This window comes from Penaeus monodon, chromosome 13 (assembly GCF_015228065.2).
Source record: "Penaeus monodon isolate SGIC_2016 chromosome 13, NSTDA_Pmon_1, whole genome shotgun sequence".
NCBI lineage: Eukaryota > Metazoa > Arthropoda > Malacostraca > Decapoda > Penaeidae > Penaeus > Penaeus monodon.
This window is the reverse complement of record NC_051398.1, coordinates 37,595,349-37,615,348: the sequence shown is the minus strand read 5'-3', so window position 1 is coordinate 37,615,348 and position 20,000 is coordinate 37,595,349. Positions and strand designations below refer to the sequence as shown.

General features: G+C 34.2%; 1 protein-coding gene across 3 annotated transcripts in view; it reads right to left on the bottom strand.

The window, feature by feature from the left end:
* LOC119580301 (vacuolar protein sorting-associated protein 54-like) overlaps window positions 1-20,000 on the bottom strand; it is a 31,824-nt gene that overhangs the window by 705 nt on the left and 11,119 nt on the right. For 2 of the 3 annotated variants that reach the window (XM_037928378.1, XM_037928377.1), the window contains exons 2-19: window positions 16,667-16,824; window positions 16,403-16,518; window positions 15,788-16,001; window positions 15,444-15,592; window positions 15,175-15,317; window positions 13,329-13,428; window positions 12,834-12,976; window positions 12,159-12,285; window positions 7,927-8,034; window positions 7,575-7,721; window positions 6,552-6,646; window positions 6,180-6,308; window positions 5,897-6,035; window positions 5,406-5,538; window positions 4,712-5,093; window positions 4,388-4,556; window positions 2,318-2,509; window positions 177-274 (exon numbers count right to left, since the gene is read on the bottom strand). In XM_037928378.1, the coding sequence (XP_037784306.1) occupies window positions 177-274; window positions 2,318-2,509; window positions 4,388-4,556; window positions 4,712-5,093; window positions 5,406-5,538; window positions 5,897-6,035; window positions 6,180-6,308; window positions 6,552-6,646; window positions 7,575-7,721; window positions 7,927-8,034; window positions 12,159-12,285; window positions 12,834-12,976; window positions 13,329-13,428; window positions 15,175-15,317; window positions 15,444-15,592; window positions 15,788-16,001; window positions 16,403-16,518; window positions 16,667-16,679 (2,597 nt within the window). In that variant the 5' untranslated portion in view covers window positions 16,680-16,824. Of the gene's footprint in view, window positions 1-176; window positions 275-2,317; window positions 2,510-4,387; window positions 4,557-4,711; window positions 5,094-5,405; window positions 5,539-5,896; window positions 6,036-6,179; window positions 6,309-6,551; window positions 6,647-7,574; window positions 7,722-7,926; window positions 8,035-12,158; window positions 12,286-12,833; window positions 12,977-13,328; window positions 13,429-15,174; window positions 15,318-15,443; window positions 15,593-15,787; window positions 16,002-16,402; window positions 16,519-16,666; window positions 16,825-18,981; window positions 19,116-20,000 lie in introns of all 3 variants that reach the window. The other variant, XM_037928376.1, reaches the window with a different exon arrangement.

Below are 20,000 nucleotides of genomic sequence, written 5' to 3'. Positions count from 1 at the left end.
GCATTAAGTTATATGTAAGAGATCAAAATCTAACAAACTAACAATTCATATACTACTTTATTTATATTTCTTTTTACCTGTTCTGTCTGTATGAATTGCTATCAAGACATATGTTCTTATAAAACAAAACTTAAATATCACAAGAGAAAACAACTGGCTCTTGACTTCATACTTACCAGCTCTTAGGTCCTACAGAGGACACATTGAGCCTCACTAGATGAACTTTTAATTTTTCCTTCAGGACAGATGTGATCTTCTCAAATAACTTGTACATCTAATGGAAGAGATGGCAGTATAAATAGAACATGGTATCAAAAGTGGTCAATTTACCCATTGCAAGAGTACATTTATACCTGCTATAACTTTCAAAACCATAATAAAAGCAAAAGCAAAAGACAAAAATATTCATTATATACATGTCAGCTTCTAATTCTGGCACATGATCCCAAATATCATTTAACCCTTTGCCGACGGGTGGCATGTACGTACATGACATGGCATGGCTGGACTATCTGCTGGGGGTATGTACGTACATGCCATGGTGTATGTATGGACATGCCATGAGTTTTTTTTTTTACAATCAAAGCAAAATATTATTTTTCTGCCACTGAAAATGTTATTAAGTCGTTTTTAACACTTTCTCATTTTTACTATAAAAAAAAAAAATATATACAATTTCAACTCCATGATACCACACACTGCTTATTTTATTCAGACTATAGAGTGAATAATGATCAACTATGGAGTCTATATAACAACAAAAATATCCTTCAGTCTTGATTTATCAGGAAATATGGCAAGTAGAGACTAGAAAATAATAACTGAAAATACAACATATGCTCGTAGTACTACGAAGAAATGGCAAGGGATGCTGGTATTTGGCATGAGCGGTAGGGTGACGATATAAGCCCCCGGCAGCAGGGCCCGGGCCACTATGAATACTACCCGTTGGGAAAGGGTTAAATACTGAATCATTCCATAAAAAGAACAGGCTGACTATTAGCTTTCCTATATCACTGGGACCTGGCAGGAACAAGGATGTGGAGGAGAAAGAAGGAGGAAGAGGAGGAAGGAGGAGGAGGAGGAAAAGGATGAAGAGGAGGAGGAGGAGGAGGAGGAGGAGGAGGAGGAGGAGGAGGAGGAGGAGGAGGAGGAGGAGGAGGAGGAGGAGGAGGAGGAGGAGGAGGAGGAGGAGGAGGAGGAGGAAGAGGAGAGGAAGAGGAAGAGGAAGAGGAAGAAGAAGAGGAAGAGGAGGAGGAGGAGGAGGAGGAGAGGAGAGGAGGAGAAGAGGAGGAGAGGAAGAAGGGAAGAGGAGGAAGGAAGAAGGGAAGAGGAGGAAGGAGAGGAGGAGGGAGAAGAGGAAGGGGAGGAGAAGAGGAGCAGAAAAGAGGAGAAAAGGGGGAGGAGGAGGAGGAGGAGGAGGAGGAGGAGGAAGGAGGAGGAGGAGGAGGAGGAGGAGGAGGAAGAAGAAGAGGAGAGGAGGAGAGGAAAAGAAGAAAGAAGAAGAAGAAGAAGAAGAAGAGAAGAAGAAGAAGAAGAAGAAGAAGAAGAAGAAGAAGAAGAAGAAGAAGAAGAAGGAAGAAGAAGGAAGAAAGGTAGAGAGAGATAAATATGTATATGATAATATGATTAAGTAAGTATGTAATGTATATATATATGATATATATTATATATATATATATATATATATGTATATATATTATATATTATAATATAATTATATATTAATTATATATATATATATATATTATATTATATGTATATATATGTATTTTATATGATATATCATATTATATATATTATATATATGTATATATATATATATATATATATATATATATATATATATATATATACATTATATATATATATATACATTATATATATATACATTACATATATACATTACATATATACACATATATACACATATACTTATATACATATATACTTATATACATATAAATACATATATATACATATATACACATATACACATATATATACATATATACATATATAATATATACATATAAACATATATATATATATATATATATATATATATATATATATATATATATATATATATATATGAACATCTGTCTACTGTTAGAACAAAAACAGCCTTCCCAATCCTCTACATACTAGATTATGGATATACCTAAATCTATTAACAGGAAAAAGTTACTGCATAATTATGTTTGAGCATTTTATTGTCATTCTGGCTAAAATGCGCTATTATCATTTGACTAAGTATATAACAGTTCAGGAGAAGGAAATATTGGACTCAATACTAAAACTGTGAGAGACCAACCTGCTGTGGAGGCAAAACACCTGAAACAGCTTCATGCAACTTTGAGACTGCTTTCAGAATACCATTGAAAGCTGGGGAAGGCACAGGAGACCGTGCCTCCCACGTAGCAAATTGGCGCTCGAGTGTGTCGCTCATCACACCCACAATTTTGGCTTCTATCGCTTCACAATGTTCTCGGTATTCGCGAGTAACCTGCCAACATCAAAATGAAAGCTCAACATTAAAAAATGTGAATAAATGTTTAAATAGCAAAATTACTAAACTTCTAATCAATATTTCAAAATATCACTATTTTAAAAAACACTTATTAACAAAAATGGTTTCATCCAAGTGGAAATGTAAAAGTTAAAATACCTAATTAAAATTAGAATAATACAAGCAATGTCATTCATAATCAATTAGCAAACAGAAGCTGAAGCAGTAACTGCATCAGCAATTTTTTTTTTTATTACAATAAATACGTCATCATGTTAACTTAACAACATACATTAAAATTCTCATTTACAGCAATTATCAAATATCAAGAGGTAAAATCTTTCTTCTTGTTTTCTTAATTTCATTCTTGTATGACTTTCAAATAAGTGAATTCTACAAAGATAGTCATTAATGAGACATATTTTCACAGACAAGCAGGTTTGAAAAGACAATCATAAACTTAAGGCAACCTTTTATCATAAAACCATAGTCTTACTACTGATATCTAGTGCAGGTCAAGACCTTTCTCCACTGCCTAGTTTCCCATAATGTTTACACTCCAAACAAAATCCACAGTTCAAGAAAATATATATGCCAAACAACACTGAGGGGAAAAATGGACCTTCTGTATTTACAATAAATCAAGTTTGCTTTAAAATTATTTTTGACCTGTCTATGGTTATCAGCTGCATAGTCACACTTAAGATTTTTGATTGTTCTTTTAAATCCATCAAACTTCTTTCTGCTTAGAATTGGACACTAGGCATCAAAGGAATAGTTAAGCTCTTTCAGTCTTTCAATCGATAATTCACATCACCTCCATATGTTTTTAACTGATTTTTACCAACTTCAAAGAGGTACTAGATCTGCATTGGAATAGATTGCCTTTACTTTTGAAAAGTTTAAGAGTTCAGTTTATCTATTTTTACTAAGCAAATAACTAATCATTTTCTCTCCATTTCTTAGCTGGGATACTGATGCAAAGGGCCTTTATTGTATCCTCATTATACCTTTCTTATCCAATATTTTGGATAAGAAAGCTGAATCTTTATATAAGAAAAGGCTTACCAGTATAATACCCTGATTTTTATTTTTTAAATGAGAAAATTAAAACATACCAATAATTTAACAATCTGAATCTCGATGCTTCACAAGAACAACATGGCCCAAAATACATGTATCTGGCTTACATGAGTGGTCACTCTGACGGGTGCATGGCTCGTAAGCTAAGCGCACGTGAACACTCGCATGCGGTGATAAGACTCTTTGCCTCCCCTTGGTAATGTTATTTTTCTTTTCATGTTTTTAAGTGTTTTTAACTTTTTAGCCATTTCCCAACATCCATATTTGTCACTGATATTACCAGATGGTAATAGACTGATTTTTTTAAACAGACTCCATATTACCTCTCTAGGCAGTCCAACTCAGTGCAAGAGTAATAACAATAAATTACTTACTTGTTACTTATCTTTTTTTTTTTTTTTTTTTTTTTCTGTAATACAACCTGTGTCACCAGTCAAGGCAGCCAGGAGTAAGATGCTGAGTATAGAAATGGTGTCCTCCCAGCACACGAAATTCCATTTATCAATGGAAATAATGCAAAAGCCCCTTTCTAAATGCTAAATGAATCTAATCAGCCTCCAAGAGGTCTATGCACTTGTAGCAACTCTTTTCTGTTACCCCAGTCTTCAGCCAAAACACTCACAATGGCAAGTTTGCATGACCCCAGCCCACAGCCAGATTTTCCTATGATGGCATGTTCATGTCATCTACCCCTCAATTTAAATTTTTTCATGGTGTTATGGTCACATCATCTGGATCATATGGGTTAACTTTGACAAAGTCAATTTATCATTGAATATCTGATTTACTTACTTGCTCTATATTCTTCGTAACAACAGCTGGTCTCAACAAGACAGAGAAGTGTGTGTTGAGACGAGGAAGCAGAGTCAGCAAAAGTTGCAGAGATCGCCATGCCAAAGCCAGGTTACGAGTTGTTATAGTTTTGAGTCCAAGGGCAACTGCACCAGCTTCAACCAAAAGTCTAGAAAAGAATGATATGTCTCTGATATAAAATATTAACCATAACTTTTGAGAAATCATTTTCATTACCATAAGAAAAACTATATGACTTGCATAAAAGTAGTTCTCTTATTTATCTCATTATTTCAAAGAAAGTCTGAATGCTTCATAACTCACCTACAAGTGTCAGAGTTGAACCTTCTTAACAAATCAGTCAGACGTGTCAGAAGTTGATGCGCTGCAAGCCTCAACGTGGATGCACACTCGGAGTACTCCACAATTAGCCTTACTACAACTACACACACACCAACCACAATGTACTCCTCTCCATTGACAACCACACCACCACCCGAGCTACTACTACTGCCATTGATAACACTACCATTGCCACTACCAGTGCTACCACTTGCACAGTGGTTCTGTTCAACCACACCATTACTGAGAGTGGCTGTGGTTGTGCTGGCTGTGGTATTGGCTAAGGTGGTGGAGGTCGGTGTTGTGGAGGAAGCTTCTATACTTTCCTTTTCTTGCTGACTAGCAGGGGGTGATACTAGAGTGTCTGATGGGAATAATGAAAAATACAACTGTGAATATTGTAACAGTGAACATTCTAAACACCGTCTTTACCAGATCTACCTTTGCTTTTCAGAACATAATTGAAATTAATGCTATTCAAATAAATGCATTTCATATGGATCCAATTGCTGTCTTCTGTTCACACTCATTTACCTTTTTATTTTCTCTTTGCAGATATATTAGCTACATAAGAAAACTCTCAAACTATTCCTATAATCTACTACCCACATTTTCATGGTATTCTCCACCTACATCCTATGTCATTAATACAGCTCCTAACTTCTTTCTACCCTACCTGTAGCTGATATATGGTCCAAAAGGTGCTGAAGATCTGGTGGTGCTGGGACTGCCCTCCATCGCTCACTACTTAGATTCAGCTTCAGCCTTGCTTCCCGTTCTTCATGAAATCTTGATACAAATCTAGTAGCCTGAAAATAGTTTTGTGTCCAATTTTTATACAGTTACTTGTGCATTCATAATATATTAACTAAACAGATACTCTCTTCAAAAAAGATTTTTCTTAGAAATAAAATCTGAGGAGGTTACTAAAAATCAATAGATTCTTTGCAGATATCTATGATGATGATAAAAAAGTTAATCTTATAAGTAATAAGACCTTTCCCAACAATGACTTTATCAGAAAAAAAGGGGAAAAAATAGAAAAGTATTAACAAAGCTTCTATTTTCTTTTATTATACATTTCCACGAACTGAAAAGCAAAATATCACTAGAACAACTGCTGGGTAATAATGAGTCAGGATTTTAATAAAATACACAATATCCTACCTGCCCTTGTAGACCCATTCGGAATGATGTACTTTTTCTGCCACAAACAGATTCAGTGTCTGCCACAAAGTCTTCAATTATGCGTGACAAAGCTAGGAATTCACTTGCAGTCATTTTATCTAAGCCATGATCTCTTGACCTAAAAAGTTAGAAAAAAAAGGAAAAAAATTAATACAGGAAGATTCATAGCGAAGCAAAGTTCTTAAAAACTTCCACTTAGGGAAATATCTTGACACTTCCCTTAAATATAATAATTCAAACGTATATCATTATATATTTCTACCTTGCATGAAGTAGTTTTGCACATCGATCATGGGCATAATCACATGCTTGACAAAGTATTTCCCGTAGGCCACCAAGCACTTTCCCACATGCCACCTCTCCTAGCATTGGATCTCCATCACTACTGCTCCTGAAACAACAATATCTCTGTCATTTTATAGTAATGAGTGTTGAAAGATAAACATACACATGATCTTTCACATCTATGATTAATACCAGCTAACATTTCTTAATTTTTTCATTATCAAATCAAACTCATGATTCATCAACACTCAATTCTTTTTTTTTCTTTCTTTCTTTCTTTTTCTTTTTTTCTTCTTTATTGGTTGGTTGGTTGGTTTAAGAGCTGACTGAGGTATAAAGAACAACATACATGGTTACTAATGATGCTGCCTGAACCCCTTCTGTAACAGGCTGGGTCCTTCCTGCTCCAGCTTCAACAGTTTGTACCATGACTTCCGTGATGCCCTTAAAAGTAAACAGTTAATGTTAGTTTAACTTACACACATTTAACAAAATGTCTAGATTTTTATTTTCCCCTGAGAAACATATTTTGGTCACAGCAGCATGTGACTGTGTGTAATCTGAGCAAGCAGAATGGGAAGAGGAAGGTGACCTTGACCAGTGCAGTAGTTGTAAGTGCTATTCTTCTGAGTTGTGGCACTAAAGCAAGGTTTGCCTTTCTCTTCCCCATTGCTTTTTTTTTTTTATCTTCCCTCAAAACTATCATGTTTCTATTGCACTGACACAGACTCTATACTACAATTTCAGTCTATTACAACATTGGTAATGCCTATCAAATGGCAAACGTAAAACTAAAAGAAATAAAAACGTAAAAATGGCTACATTATTCCAATATATTTTTTTAAATAGGAGTAAGAAAGGCTATAGCAGGTCTTGAGTTTCTCACTCAATCTGAAATAAAGCCTGTCTAGAGTACTGCATGATTTGCATTTCCCATTCAGGGATGAAAATAGAAAAACCTAAGCCCATTTTAACAGGCTGAAGCATTAAATTAAGCAAACATAATATTGCAATTATTCAAATCACATAATTAAAAATTATTGTTTTTTGTTATTCATCTTCTCAACTTGAATTAAAGAATAGGAAAAATAGTATATATCAGTTAATAAATTAAATGAAGAAATACCACTGATAAAAAATTATGTGTGGCTAACAACTAAAATATATATATACGCTCATATTCACAGGTACTCCAGACACCATTTCTAGTGAGCTTCTTGTGTCTCAGAAATAACTGGACCTGAAATTCCAGTATCTCAGCTAATCAACATCAAGATGCCATTCAGAGCCAATCAAGACTCAGCCATTGCTGGAACACCACCGGAAAACATATCTGAAGTGTCTTAAAATATGAGTGATAGGCAGAACATACCTTCACTCTTGCTATTACTGTGTTTAGCCGTGAAGTGACTGTAGAAAGTAGAGACAGCCAAGCACCTATGGATAGCACCCGTGCCTGATCTGCAACACTTGCAATCTCTTGATCAACTTCCACTTCACTCACAGCCTCCACAACACTCTGGAAAATGTTTATAATAATAAAAGTAGCTGCAAAAATGATACTGGTAGAAATATGTAGATAAAACATATCCACATAGCAAATGCTGGTAATATGTATGTAAAATTCAAGGAACAATCTTTAGTCACTTTTACTATAATCTTAAAAGGCTTTGTTTCAACTCAGTAATTAACAGGATATACATTCAATATTCCTTATCACATACCTGTTTCACTGTTGCCTTTATAGCAGTGTAGATTTCTTCTCTCAGGTTATCTAAGAAATCAAACTTCTGTAGTCGCAAAACTCCAAAAACTACAGCAATTAGCTGGTCCTGAAAAGTCATACCACTGAATGTTACCCAAAGATAGCAACAGATATTACATGTACCACAAAAAACTTTCTAGGAGTATTTTTGATATTCATATTTTCTGCATTACTTTAGTTACTTCATTCTCTGATTCTTATTGCATGTATTTGAAATCACATCATGCTGACCATTCTCCAAACTCACAGTGCATATATATATGTGCATATATATATATATATATATATATATATATATATATATATATATATATATATATATATATATACATATACATATACAATCATACATAATACATATAATATACATATAATCATATAATAATATATAATATATCATATCATATATTATACATATATATAAATATATAATATATATAATTATATAATATATATTATATATTATAATATCATATTATATATATAATATATAATATATATATATATAATATACATATATATCATATATATATATTATTATATATAATATATATATATATATATACTATATATTATATATAATATAATATATACACATATATATATACACACATATATATACACACATATATATACAAACATATATATGTTTTTATATATATATATATATATATATATATATATATATATATATATATATATGTATATGTATATGTATATGTATATATATATATATATATATATATATATATATATATATATATATATATATATATATATATATATATATATATATATATATATATATGATCATCATCATCAGCCTGAGTCAGTCCACTGCAAGACATAGGCCTCTCCGAATCTTGTGTTTTTTGTTTCCAGTCTCGGCCCCAAATTTTGTTATTTCATCACACCATCTTGTCACTGGTCTGGCCCTTGGTCTCTTTATAGTATTTATAACCCAGTCTGTTACATTCTTTGTCCATTTGTTGTCCTGTCTCCAATGTATATGACCCGCCCATTGTCACTTTCTCTTTTTGATGCTCACAAGTATATCTTCTACTTTGTCCTCATCTGACCTCTTAAGCTAATTCCCAGCATCAATCTCTCCATCCCTCTCTGGGCACTTATTAGTTTCCTCTCTAGTAATTTGGTTGTAGTCCATGTTTCTGATCCATAGGTCATAACTGGTAGGACATTGTTTAAAGACTTTTCTTTTTAAACATAATGGCGAGGAACCTCTTAGCATATTACTGTGTCTGCCAAAGGCACTCCAGCTTAGAATGATGCGTCGCTTAATTTCCTCTTCGCTAGATGTGTTTCCCTGCATGAGTTGTCCTAGGTATATATACTTGTCCACTACCTCTAGCACTTCACCTTGTGCTTGTATCTGTTCGAACTGAACTCTATTGTTGAACATGATCTTAGTCTTTTTCTTGTTCATCCCAAGTCAGATTTTCAGACTTTCTCTATTGAGATCATTTATTAGTTATTGCATTTCATTTGCAGATTCACAGGAGAGAACAATATCATCTGCAAATCTTAGATTGTTTAGATATTTGTCTCCTATCTCGATACCCTTTCCATTCCACTCTACCAACAGTTTTGGTGAGATGGTGTCGCCCTGTCTAACACCTTTTTTAATTGGTGTATTGTCTTTATATATATCTTCCAGTATTTTATAATATGCCTCCTCTACTCCCTGTTTTCGGATAGCTTCCAGTACTGCTGGTATCTTTACAGAGTCAAATGCCTTTTCATAATCAATGAATGCTATACACAGGGGTTTCCTATATTCGTTTATTTTTTCCTTTATCTGGGTGAGCGTGTGGATGTGGTCTGTTGCTGAGAATCCACAGTGAAAGTCTGCTTGTTCTCTAGGCTGGTTAGAATCCAGAGTTGTGATGACTTTCGTGAATAGTTTGTAAGTAGCTGAAAGGAGGCTTATTGGTTGGTAGTTTTTTAGATCCTGTCCCATTTTTTATGTATCAAAATAATTGTTGTATTTTTCCTGGCTTTCGGAGTTTTCCCGTGATAAGACATTTGTTAAAAAGACTAGTTTCGCTGTTGCAATTTCTCCTGCATCTATTATAAGGTCTATACTAATTCCATCTTCCCCCGGTGTTTTCCCTCTCTTCATGCCTGTAAGTGCTCTTTTTATTTCTTCTGTTGTGATGCTAGGTACATTTCTAGTTACCGCATTCGCTTCTATTCATGGCTGCTCATATGAGTTGTATAGATCCCTGTAAAAGTCCTCCACTACTCTTATGATTTCATTCTCCTTGTATGTCACTTCTCCATCTGGTTTCTTTATTGCATACAATTGATTTCTCCCTATTTCGAGTCGCCTTTTATTTGTTCTCATGCTAGTACCTGAGATCACTGTTTCATTTATTATTTAAGTATTAAATTTTTGAACATCTTCCCTCTTCTCTTTATTTATAGTCTGTTAGTTCAGCTAATTCTATTTTCTCCCTGATTGATGATATTTTCATGACCCTTCATAAGCACTTTAGTTTCTACCGAGAATTGCTGGAGCTTTGCTTGATGTTCTTATACCTACTTCTAGTGCAGCTTCCTTTATTATGTCATTGAACTGTTTGCTGATTTGGTCAATGTTGAGATCTTCATCGCTGAGAAGTGAATATCTGTTTTGGATGTTAAGGTTAAATTCTGTTGCTCTGGTCTTCAAGTTAGCTAAATTTGGCTGCGGTTTTCATATGACTTTACTTCTTTCCCTTCGGGGGTGTAATTTAATTTAGCCTCTGACCATTCTGTGTGTGTGTGTGTGTGTGTGTGTGTGTGTGTGTGTGTGTGTGTGTGTGTGTGTGTGTGTGTGTGTGTGTGTGTGTGTGTGTGTGTGTGTGTGTGTGTGTGTGTGTGTGTGTGTATGCGTTCCTTGGTACCGCTCCCGCCACCGAAGCAAGGACGGTGACCCATTCAGCACGACCTTCACTTAGCTCCAAGCTCCGTGCCCATACACACCTTTTTGTGAGTATTGCCAATGTACTGGCATATAAACCAACTTGTATAATTTAACATCATGAATGTTATACAGTTCTTTGTAATATAACAATGCTAATGACTGTCTTTGACCATTTTACAGTCTCCACTTTTTCTTATGAAAGAGATACTCCATTTAACCAGAAAACGCCTTTTACAAGACGAATTGGCAAAGGGTCTGTGAATCTAGAGATCTCGCAGCAAACAAGTTGTCCCGGAAGAGACCACCATGCCAGCCCAAGTCTCGTTCCTTACGGATGCATATACTATTGTTTTACCCTGTATAAATTGTAAATATATATATTGGTGAAATGTTTCTTGATTATAATTATCCTGGATAAATACTCATTCATCTCAGGATCAAACTGAACTAAAGAGGAAGTGCTTAAAAATAGGGAAACCCTCGACAATATATATATATATATATATATATAAATACATATATATATAAATGTATATATATAAATATATATTATATATATATTTATATTTATACATCATATATATATATATGTATATGTATATGTATATTATGTATATGTATATTATGTATACATGTATATTATGTATACATGTATATATGTATATATGTATATATGTATATATTTATACATCAATTATATATATATATGTATGTATATATATATTATATGTATATATATATATATATATATATATTATACTATATCTATATATTATTATCTATCATATATATATATTAATATATCATTATATATTATTATCTATATATATATATATTATATATATAAATTATATATATATATATGTATATATGTATATATGTATATATGTATATATGTATATATGTATATATGTATATATGTATATATGTATATATGTATATATGTATATATGTATATATGTATATGATGTATATGATGTATATGATGTATATGATGTATATGATGTATATATATATATATATATATGTATATGATGTATATATATATACATGGATATATACAAACTGGGCCTGTATTACTATAGTAACCCAACAATGCATCTCACTGATCAGAAGGACAGAAACTGAGCGGTAGCAGGCCCTTTCATATGCAAGACACATGTTCTTGGCTGATGCTCCAATGTACAAGGGTCGGTGTAGATAGGTACTGTATAAATATTTATATTTTAAAACATGCTATAACATATTCCCTACTGTGGACGTACCTCCTCCAAAAATGGATGTGTGTCTTCCAGTGGTCGATTAAGATCTTCAGTAATGTACTTGATGAAATCTGCAGATACCATCTTATCAATCAGCTTTTCATGTTCTGAAAGTTCCGAACTTAGGTGTCTGAAAACAAAATAAAAATTGACAATTAACCCAATGCTGTAGTTTTTCAATTAATAGACTTCTGACCTCATCTGACTTCACATTTTCTTTATGTTATCAATATTGATGCTGTTATTATCATTACAGACATAATAATCATTATAATGTTATCAATATTACTGAGAGCAATATAAAAGAAAATATTTCCAAAATCAAGGAGATAGGTGGTTATAATTATCAAAATATTATTAACATTAATTATAACAATATAAGATAAAAGAGATTTTCAAAAACTAGAGGAAAAGGGGTAAGCATGTGAGATAGGTATTAACTGACTCCTTGGTGACAAAGTATTTGTGGAGCCATCTATGATTGAATACACTTAATAAACTAAACTCAAGAGTGGGCATGGCATGAATGAATATAACATCCCCAGCAGCACTGAGTTAAATATAATATTTTCACAAAACAGATCTTGCTTCCATGTTACATATTCACTGATATTGCATATGTATATGGTGAATGCAGTAAAAAAAAAAAATCTTTGTTCTCCACTAAGGAAAAATTACTTGAGGCATCTTATAGTGTTCAGTTCAGTATGGAGGAGGTCCTGTGTCGTGGATATCAAGTCGAGGGCAGCTGTGAATTCTTGTCGTGCTAACATGACCTGTATGGTTGACTGGACTTCACGGACAGCACTCATGACCTCAAGCTGTAAGATGGTAATGAGTAAAAGATTAAGCAATTGATAAAAAAAACAAAAGGAAAGGAAAAAAATATATCATCTTTTGGCTTTGCTATAACTTTTCATATATAATGATATGTAAGTGGATATAACTGAATTAAAGAAATCATACAAGTTTTAAAAGTAAAAGGTATGAAAAAATGTACAAACATCCACCTAATATGACAGTGCACAAATAAAAAAAAAATTGAGAAAAGAGCAATTTTGAAAACATAACTTAAATCATGGAATGACACTGTATTAAACAGAATAGCTGCCATATACAGTGAGGATAATACACATCATCATAATTAGTCTTTCTTAACACATTAAAACAGACCTTTTTACAGGTTTCTGATATGTTGTTTCTTCTTCTGGGTAGAGCCAAAATCTTGACAGGTTCCAGCACAGCCTCTTGACGCAACACGGAGATTCCATCCCTGTAAGAAAATAAGTTATGTGACAGTAATAAACAAGTCTGTTCTGTAACTCTCTGTTATGTAATGGAGGTTATGTCTAATAGCCATAAAAAAAATAATAATAATAAAAAAAAATAATAATAATAAAATCTATGTCAAACAACATTACCACCTAAGCTGTACTTCTTTAACCTACGTTGTCATTAAACTATTGTGTTCACTGTAGTATTGTTTTGTGAAATGTCTCTGCACCTATATAAATGGCTTTACAAGTGCTGAGCCACAAAGGAGTCAATTAGTAAACTTTGTGACCTCACCTGATTTCACATTTCCTTGAGTTTGCAGGATTTTTTTTTTTCTTTTTTTTACTAATGCTATCAATATCGATGCTGCTATCATTATCATAGACTTTATAATTATTACAATGTTATTGGCCTTACTAACAGCAATAATATATGCAAGAAGATATCTCTGAAAGTCAAAAAAGGGTAAACAGGTGAGAGAGGTTTTATCCATAACTGACACATTGGTAACTTAGTACCTGTAAGCCATCTAAGTGTGAATACAATTAATAAACTAAACTCAGAGTGGGTATGGCATGTATGTACATGCCATGCACCTGCACTGGATTAATAAATCTTAAATCCATGTTAGGTACCTTCAATTGAAAAAAATAATAATAATTTCCAGGTGGTAGCTATTGCAATGAGTGCCTGCTGCTGGGGACCCACACATGAGGCACTAGCTGTAGGTGACTCAAGAGGAGCTTCAGCTAAGAACACAAGTACTCATATGAGACACCCACTACTGTCCATTTTCCATTTTCAATGATAGGTATTTCATTAGTGAAATACCTATCATTTATGGGCTAAGGCTCCTATCCTCCCTTTCCAGTATCTTTTAACCTGTCAGATCTGGCTGACAGAGACACCTCATCATGGTTACACCAGGTAAGGGCCAGGGTGACAGGAAATCTCACCATAGGATACTGTTACCGAGTGACATATGGCTTTTGGAGGGAGAATGACTCTGTAAGCCTTTAGGATGGGCTCTTGCATCAATTTCATTGGGAAATGAGGGTAAAGGGTACTATCTATGAACCTTGCAAGGAACAGCAACAGCACCATGGAGGACAGCATATCTAAACGCCTGAACCAAATCCTGCCTACCGTTACCAGGAGGATAAGTAGTGCCATGGAAAACTGAATAATACAAAAATATCTATATATACTACAAATAACACAGTGTTATTCATTGTTACTGTTAATGCACAAAGTGTAAACCAGCTGGAGAATATGGAGCCTGCTCAACATATGATAAATGGCAAAACAACAAAACCATTTGTGCAGAAAAAGAGCTAATAGCATTGCAAAGAAGAGGCAAAGAGTCTTGATATCAACTATGAGTGATCAAGCAGGCAAGGCCTACAAACCACACACCCAGGAGAGTCACCACTTGAGTAAGCCTAAATCCAGGATTTTGGTTCACACGCAAGCCATGATGCTCCTGGATCCAACAGGTTAATGCTTACCTATCCTAAATAAAAATGTCCCTAAAATAGCTGTTAACCTTTTTTTTCTCTCTCTCTCTTTTGTCTTGATTGTAATACAGTGACAATATATTTTTGATGCTTAGCAGATGATCAACATGCAGTAAAGACACCCAATTTACCAATCTCTTCACACCAAAAAGAGTTGTATAATAAATATAATAATATAAAAGTTCTTCTCGCAAATATAAAATATAAAATATAAAATAGCTTAATACCTGAGAGCAGATACAGCTGAATGGTTAAGTTTCAGCTGTTCCATTTGGGCATTAAGATATGTCATAGTGTCAAAAAAGGCTGATGATTTTCTTGCTATCTGCCTGCTCATGTCCATTTCAACAGTTTCTAAGTAATGAAAGAGCTGCAAAAGATAAGAAAAAGAACGTAAAATCAGGCTAGTATTTTCAATGGCTGCTAACAAAATGAGTTTTTCTGTTTCATGTTTCCATACATTTCAGACTTTACTTATTATTTACTATGTACATACCTTTTCTTGTAAAATCTTTGCATTCTTAACACAAACACCAGAGGAAGATACATGCGTAAAAACAGAGAAAAAGGTCTCTGGGTCCTCCAAATTAAATGTACTGGAGAGGAAGATGTTAGGAATGCCTTCCTGTGGTAACTGGTCTGTAACTGGAAGTTTCATCCAAACTTGTTAAATTACATAAAATGTAATCAATCAGCATGTGTTTAAATAATGAAAGTAACAAATATTTCATTATTTCATCACTTAACACAAAGAAAAACTGTTACAATAATAAAAAAGAGAAAACTAGAAACATTCAATAAAACAGTAAATCTGAGTAACCAAAAGACAAGAACACAAACCTCTAGAGCTTGACGTTAAGAATGAACGTTGTGAGTTGTCTTGCACCTTACTGGCCTGAACTGAGGCTAGTCTTGACAGTAATTTCTGTCTCCTTCTAAGCCTTCTTACATACGATTCTACATGTTTGGCTGTAACTTGTGGAAGCGCAACATGAGGAGGGATCTCTTTTATTTCCACAAAACTCTCTCCCCATGTTCTAGTGAAGAAATCTCTCTGAAAATAAAGTTGCCAATTAAAACAGTGAGATATAATTAAAAAACACTAGTATACCAATTTACAAACAATAAAATTACACACACACTTATGCAAACAGGCACACAAGCAAGCAAAAATACTCAAGACACTTTTTGTAAATCCTTGAAGATTCTAAAAAGACACAGAAATAAACAGCTTTCATTGCAAAAAATATAGAAAAAGGAATGAGAAGGAATATCTTACAGCACAAGAGATGTATTTGACCGGTTTTGACAATGTCTTCATCATACATACATTTATTTTGGATGAAGATATACTCAAAACCAGTGAAATACATGACCTGCACTGTGAAAATATTCATGCTCATTCATACCTTTTTCTACAAGGCACTCCAAAGAACATGAGACCTGGTGCCTCACCTTCATTCCCCTACGGGGGTCGTTCAGGACAGCAGCTACATTTTGGGTTGAAGAAAAGACACCCCATTTCTCTTCCCTTCCTTGTGTCTGAGCTTTTGAAATCACTCCAGAGCTCCCTGTCAAATGAGATAAAATCAAATATATTATGTATGTAAAAAAAAAGTTCTACTGTAGTTTTCCATTTCTGAAAAAAAAAAGAACTTGACATGAAATCTAATACAATATTATTTCATACTTATATTTCCAAATATTTTTCACACTCACCTTTACTAAACATAGTGAAAGCATGGTGTTTAAGCACGTGATCCTCATAGTCTTTGTCACTCACTCCCTCTAAAGGCAATGATGAGCACACACCATTGTAGCCATAACGACAAACAAAGCTTCCACCTTCCTTTGTGCAGTGACATTCACGGATATGTCTGCAATGTTGGATGTACAGGTTTAGGAGTATCTTCATAACTATATTTCATGCAAGTTGAATTGCCAATAAGATGAATGTTGAGCAACTTTTCCTACATTTAATCATAATATTACAAAAAGAAAAAGGTATACCAGTCATCATTTCAATTCAAATGCCTAAAATACAAAGCTTCACATAAAAAAAAGAGTTCTGATTCACAGCATTAATCTTCCTGCATTACAGACTACATAAAGCAACAAATGGCATATGCAGCACATACATACATACTGCACAACATACAATAAGATCATTAACATATCACACAGACAAACAGACAGACAGTTAGAGACAGACAGACAAACAGACAGAAAGACAGACAGACAGACAGACAATTAGGCAGGTTGGCAGGCAAGGAGGCAGGCAGGTTGGCAGGTTGACAGGCAGGTTGAAAGCAAGTTGGCAGGCAAGTAGATAGACTGGCTGGCAATTAGGCAGGCAGGCAAGCAGGCAGGCAGGCAGGCAGGCAGGCAGGCAGGCAGGCAGGCAGGCAGGCAGGCAGGCAGGCAGGCAGGCAGGCAGGCAGACAAGCAAGCAGGCAGGCAGGTATGCAAGTAAGCATGCATGCAGGCAGGCAGAAAAGAGGCAGGCAGGTAAGTATGCAAGTAGGCAGGCAGGCATATAAACAGGCAGGAGAACTGTAGTGCAGACAAACAGTGATAGGAGACACATAGACTGAGAAACAATTACAAAGTGAAAGTGAAAGTGAGAGTCGGAGCAAGACCACAGAAAAAAAACTACAAAGGCAATAGCAAGTGCAAGTGCAGATAAATGAGAGCAATAACGATCAGAATGAGGGAGAAAACTGATCAGAATGAGTCTTAAAATGAGATTGAATATCTGATACATAACCAGATTACAAACCAGAATACAATAAGAATAAGATCTGAATTAGCACAAAAAAAGAGGAATGGGCATATAAACGAGAGAAAAAAAATAATAGTAATTACAAGCAACAGGTCAAGTAATATCAGAATTTAAAAAATGAGGAAAAATCTTTGGAGATGAAAATGTTATTTGTCTTATTATTATCTTCTGAGTATGTGATTTTGTCAATTTGACTGTGACGTGGAACTGATATATGACCCCAAGGGTTCATGACAGAAGAAAAAAAGAAAATCAAATTTATGTGAAACACCTAAATACCTTTTAAAAAAAAATGTCTCCACTTAAGCAATAGTCTAGCCTATACATTTCCCTTTCCAGAGGGTTCTGCCTCCCATGCAACCTCCCCACTGAATGAATATGTGATTTACCCAACCCAAACTAGCCCAGCTAAACCCAACCCAAGCCAACCAACCATACTCATCAAAATGCAGTACAGCCACTCAACCCAGCCAAATCAAAACAAATCCAATCCAATCAAACCCAACCCAGCATCTGCCCTTATGCTGTCATAGAAGAAAAGTTGTTACTTTCATTAGCAGAGTTAAAGTAGCTTGTAAAAAATGCCCAATTTCATCCCCATACATCAAACACACCAGTTGTTAAAAACTGAATAATAATTTACCATCACCAGCATTTACTGCTAGGCAGCAGATAAAAATGCCAGCTGATGATACAGATGAGTCATCTTGATTACCAACATTAGCAACATTTAACACAGACAGATACATAAATGCCAGTCAGACATGATCCTCTGGTTGAATACAAAAAGGAGACTAAAACTAGTCATTTGAAACTATACATAAGTGTGAATGTGTGGTAAGTGTATGTATTTGTGTGTGTGAATGTGCGTGTGTGTGAGTGAATGAGTGTCATATATGTGTAACAGTATTCATGAATTTATGATACCCATCATCAAGAAGTGATTAATGATAACCATAAACTGAAAAATTCTACCTGCTTCCTAAATGTCATTTGAAATATTCCATCAGGTGATCTAATGACAAAACTTTACTTTCAATGGATCTTAAAGATGAATATATTATAACTACATCCCAATGTAACCAATCCCTGGATACACACATGCAAGTTTACAAACCTATGTGGTAATGCAGAACTATTTTTGCAACATGATACAAAAAAAAAAAAAAATGTGTGAAGCAATTTACCATGCAAAGCTGGAACATATGAAAAAAAAATCATTAGTAAAAGCAACCAAACATGCATCACTCACTTGAGGAAATCATTAGGGACTTTGAAGATGCGTCCCTGACAGTACAGACACTGACGCCAACCATTTGCCGCCACTGTGGACGACCCTAGGCCACTTCCCACTTCAGTCATTATGCATGTTCATTATGCTAGCAACTGTTAGTTAGGATAATTAGAAAGACAGTATGTTAATGCACACAAGCCTCTACAAGTGACAGAACCTTACAAATCTACAATATATAACTAAGATAGAGAAAATAGGATATAAAGCACAGAGAAAAATTACCAGAACATCTTACTCTTAAAAGGATATCAGATAACCCAATTAAAATAACAATATCAGTAAGACAGGTCACTACATAAAACACAGAGTATAGCAGAAGAATGATCAAGAGTAATTTTTTTAGAAGACCTTTGACAACTGAAGAAAAAAAAATAGAGAGATTTGTAACTACTTCTATACACAAAGATGTTGTAATTCTTTACAGTACAGATGCACTCAGAAGGACTAAGTCCCAAACTCCACATCAAAACCTTTATTCAGTAATATAAATTGCCATGACTGACCGACTGCCCAAGGGGAGGGTTGATGGGGGGCTCTGCTCCCAAACAACCCCAACAAACATTATTTTCACCTTGGTATGCACGTCAAAATAGAGCTAAAACTAAGGAGCATCGACTAGAATTAGGAAGTACTTTCCAGAATCCTTTTTTTTTTTTTTTTTTTTTTGTGGCAGATTATTTCTTGTGCCAATGACTACAACTTTTTATCCTCTACAAGAATATCATCTTCATTTTGCTCTAGCTTAGTGCGTCCATACTATAAAGACTAACCAAAGTTGAAAAGGTAACACAAAAAAACAAAACTAGTATAAAATGGAATAAATGTATAAAATCATAATGTCAAGATAACACAAATAAATAACAACAAAAACACATGGACTGACCACTCTCACAGTCAAATATATTTTGATGTCACAATTAATTCATATTCAGGCACATTTTCATCCTTAACTTTCAGTACATCCTATAGAATTACTA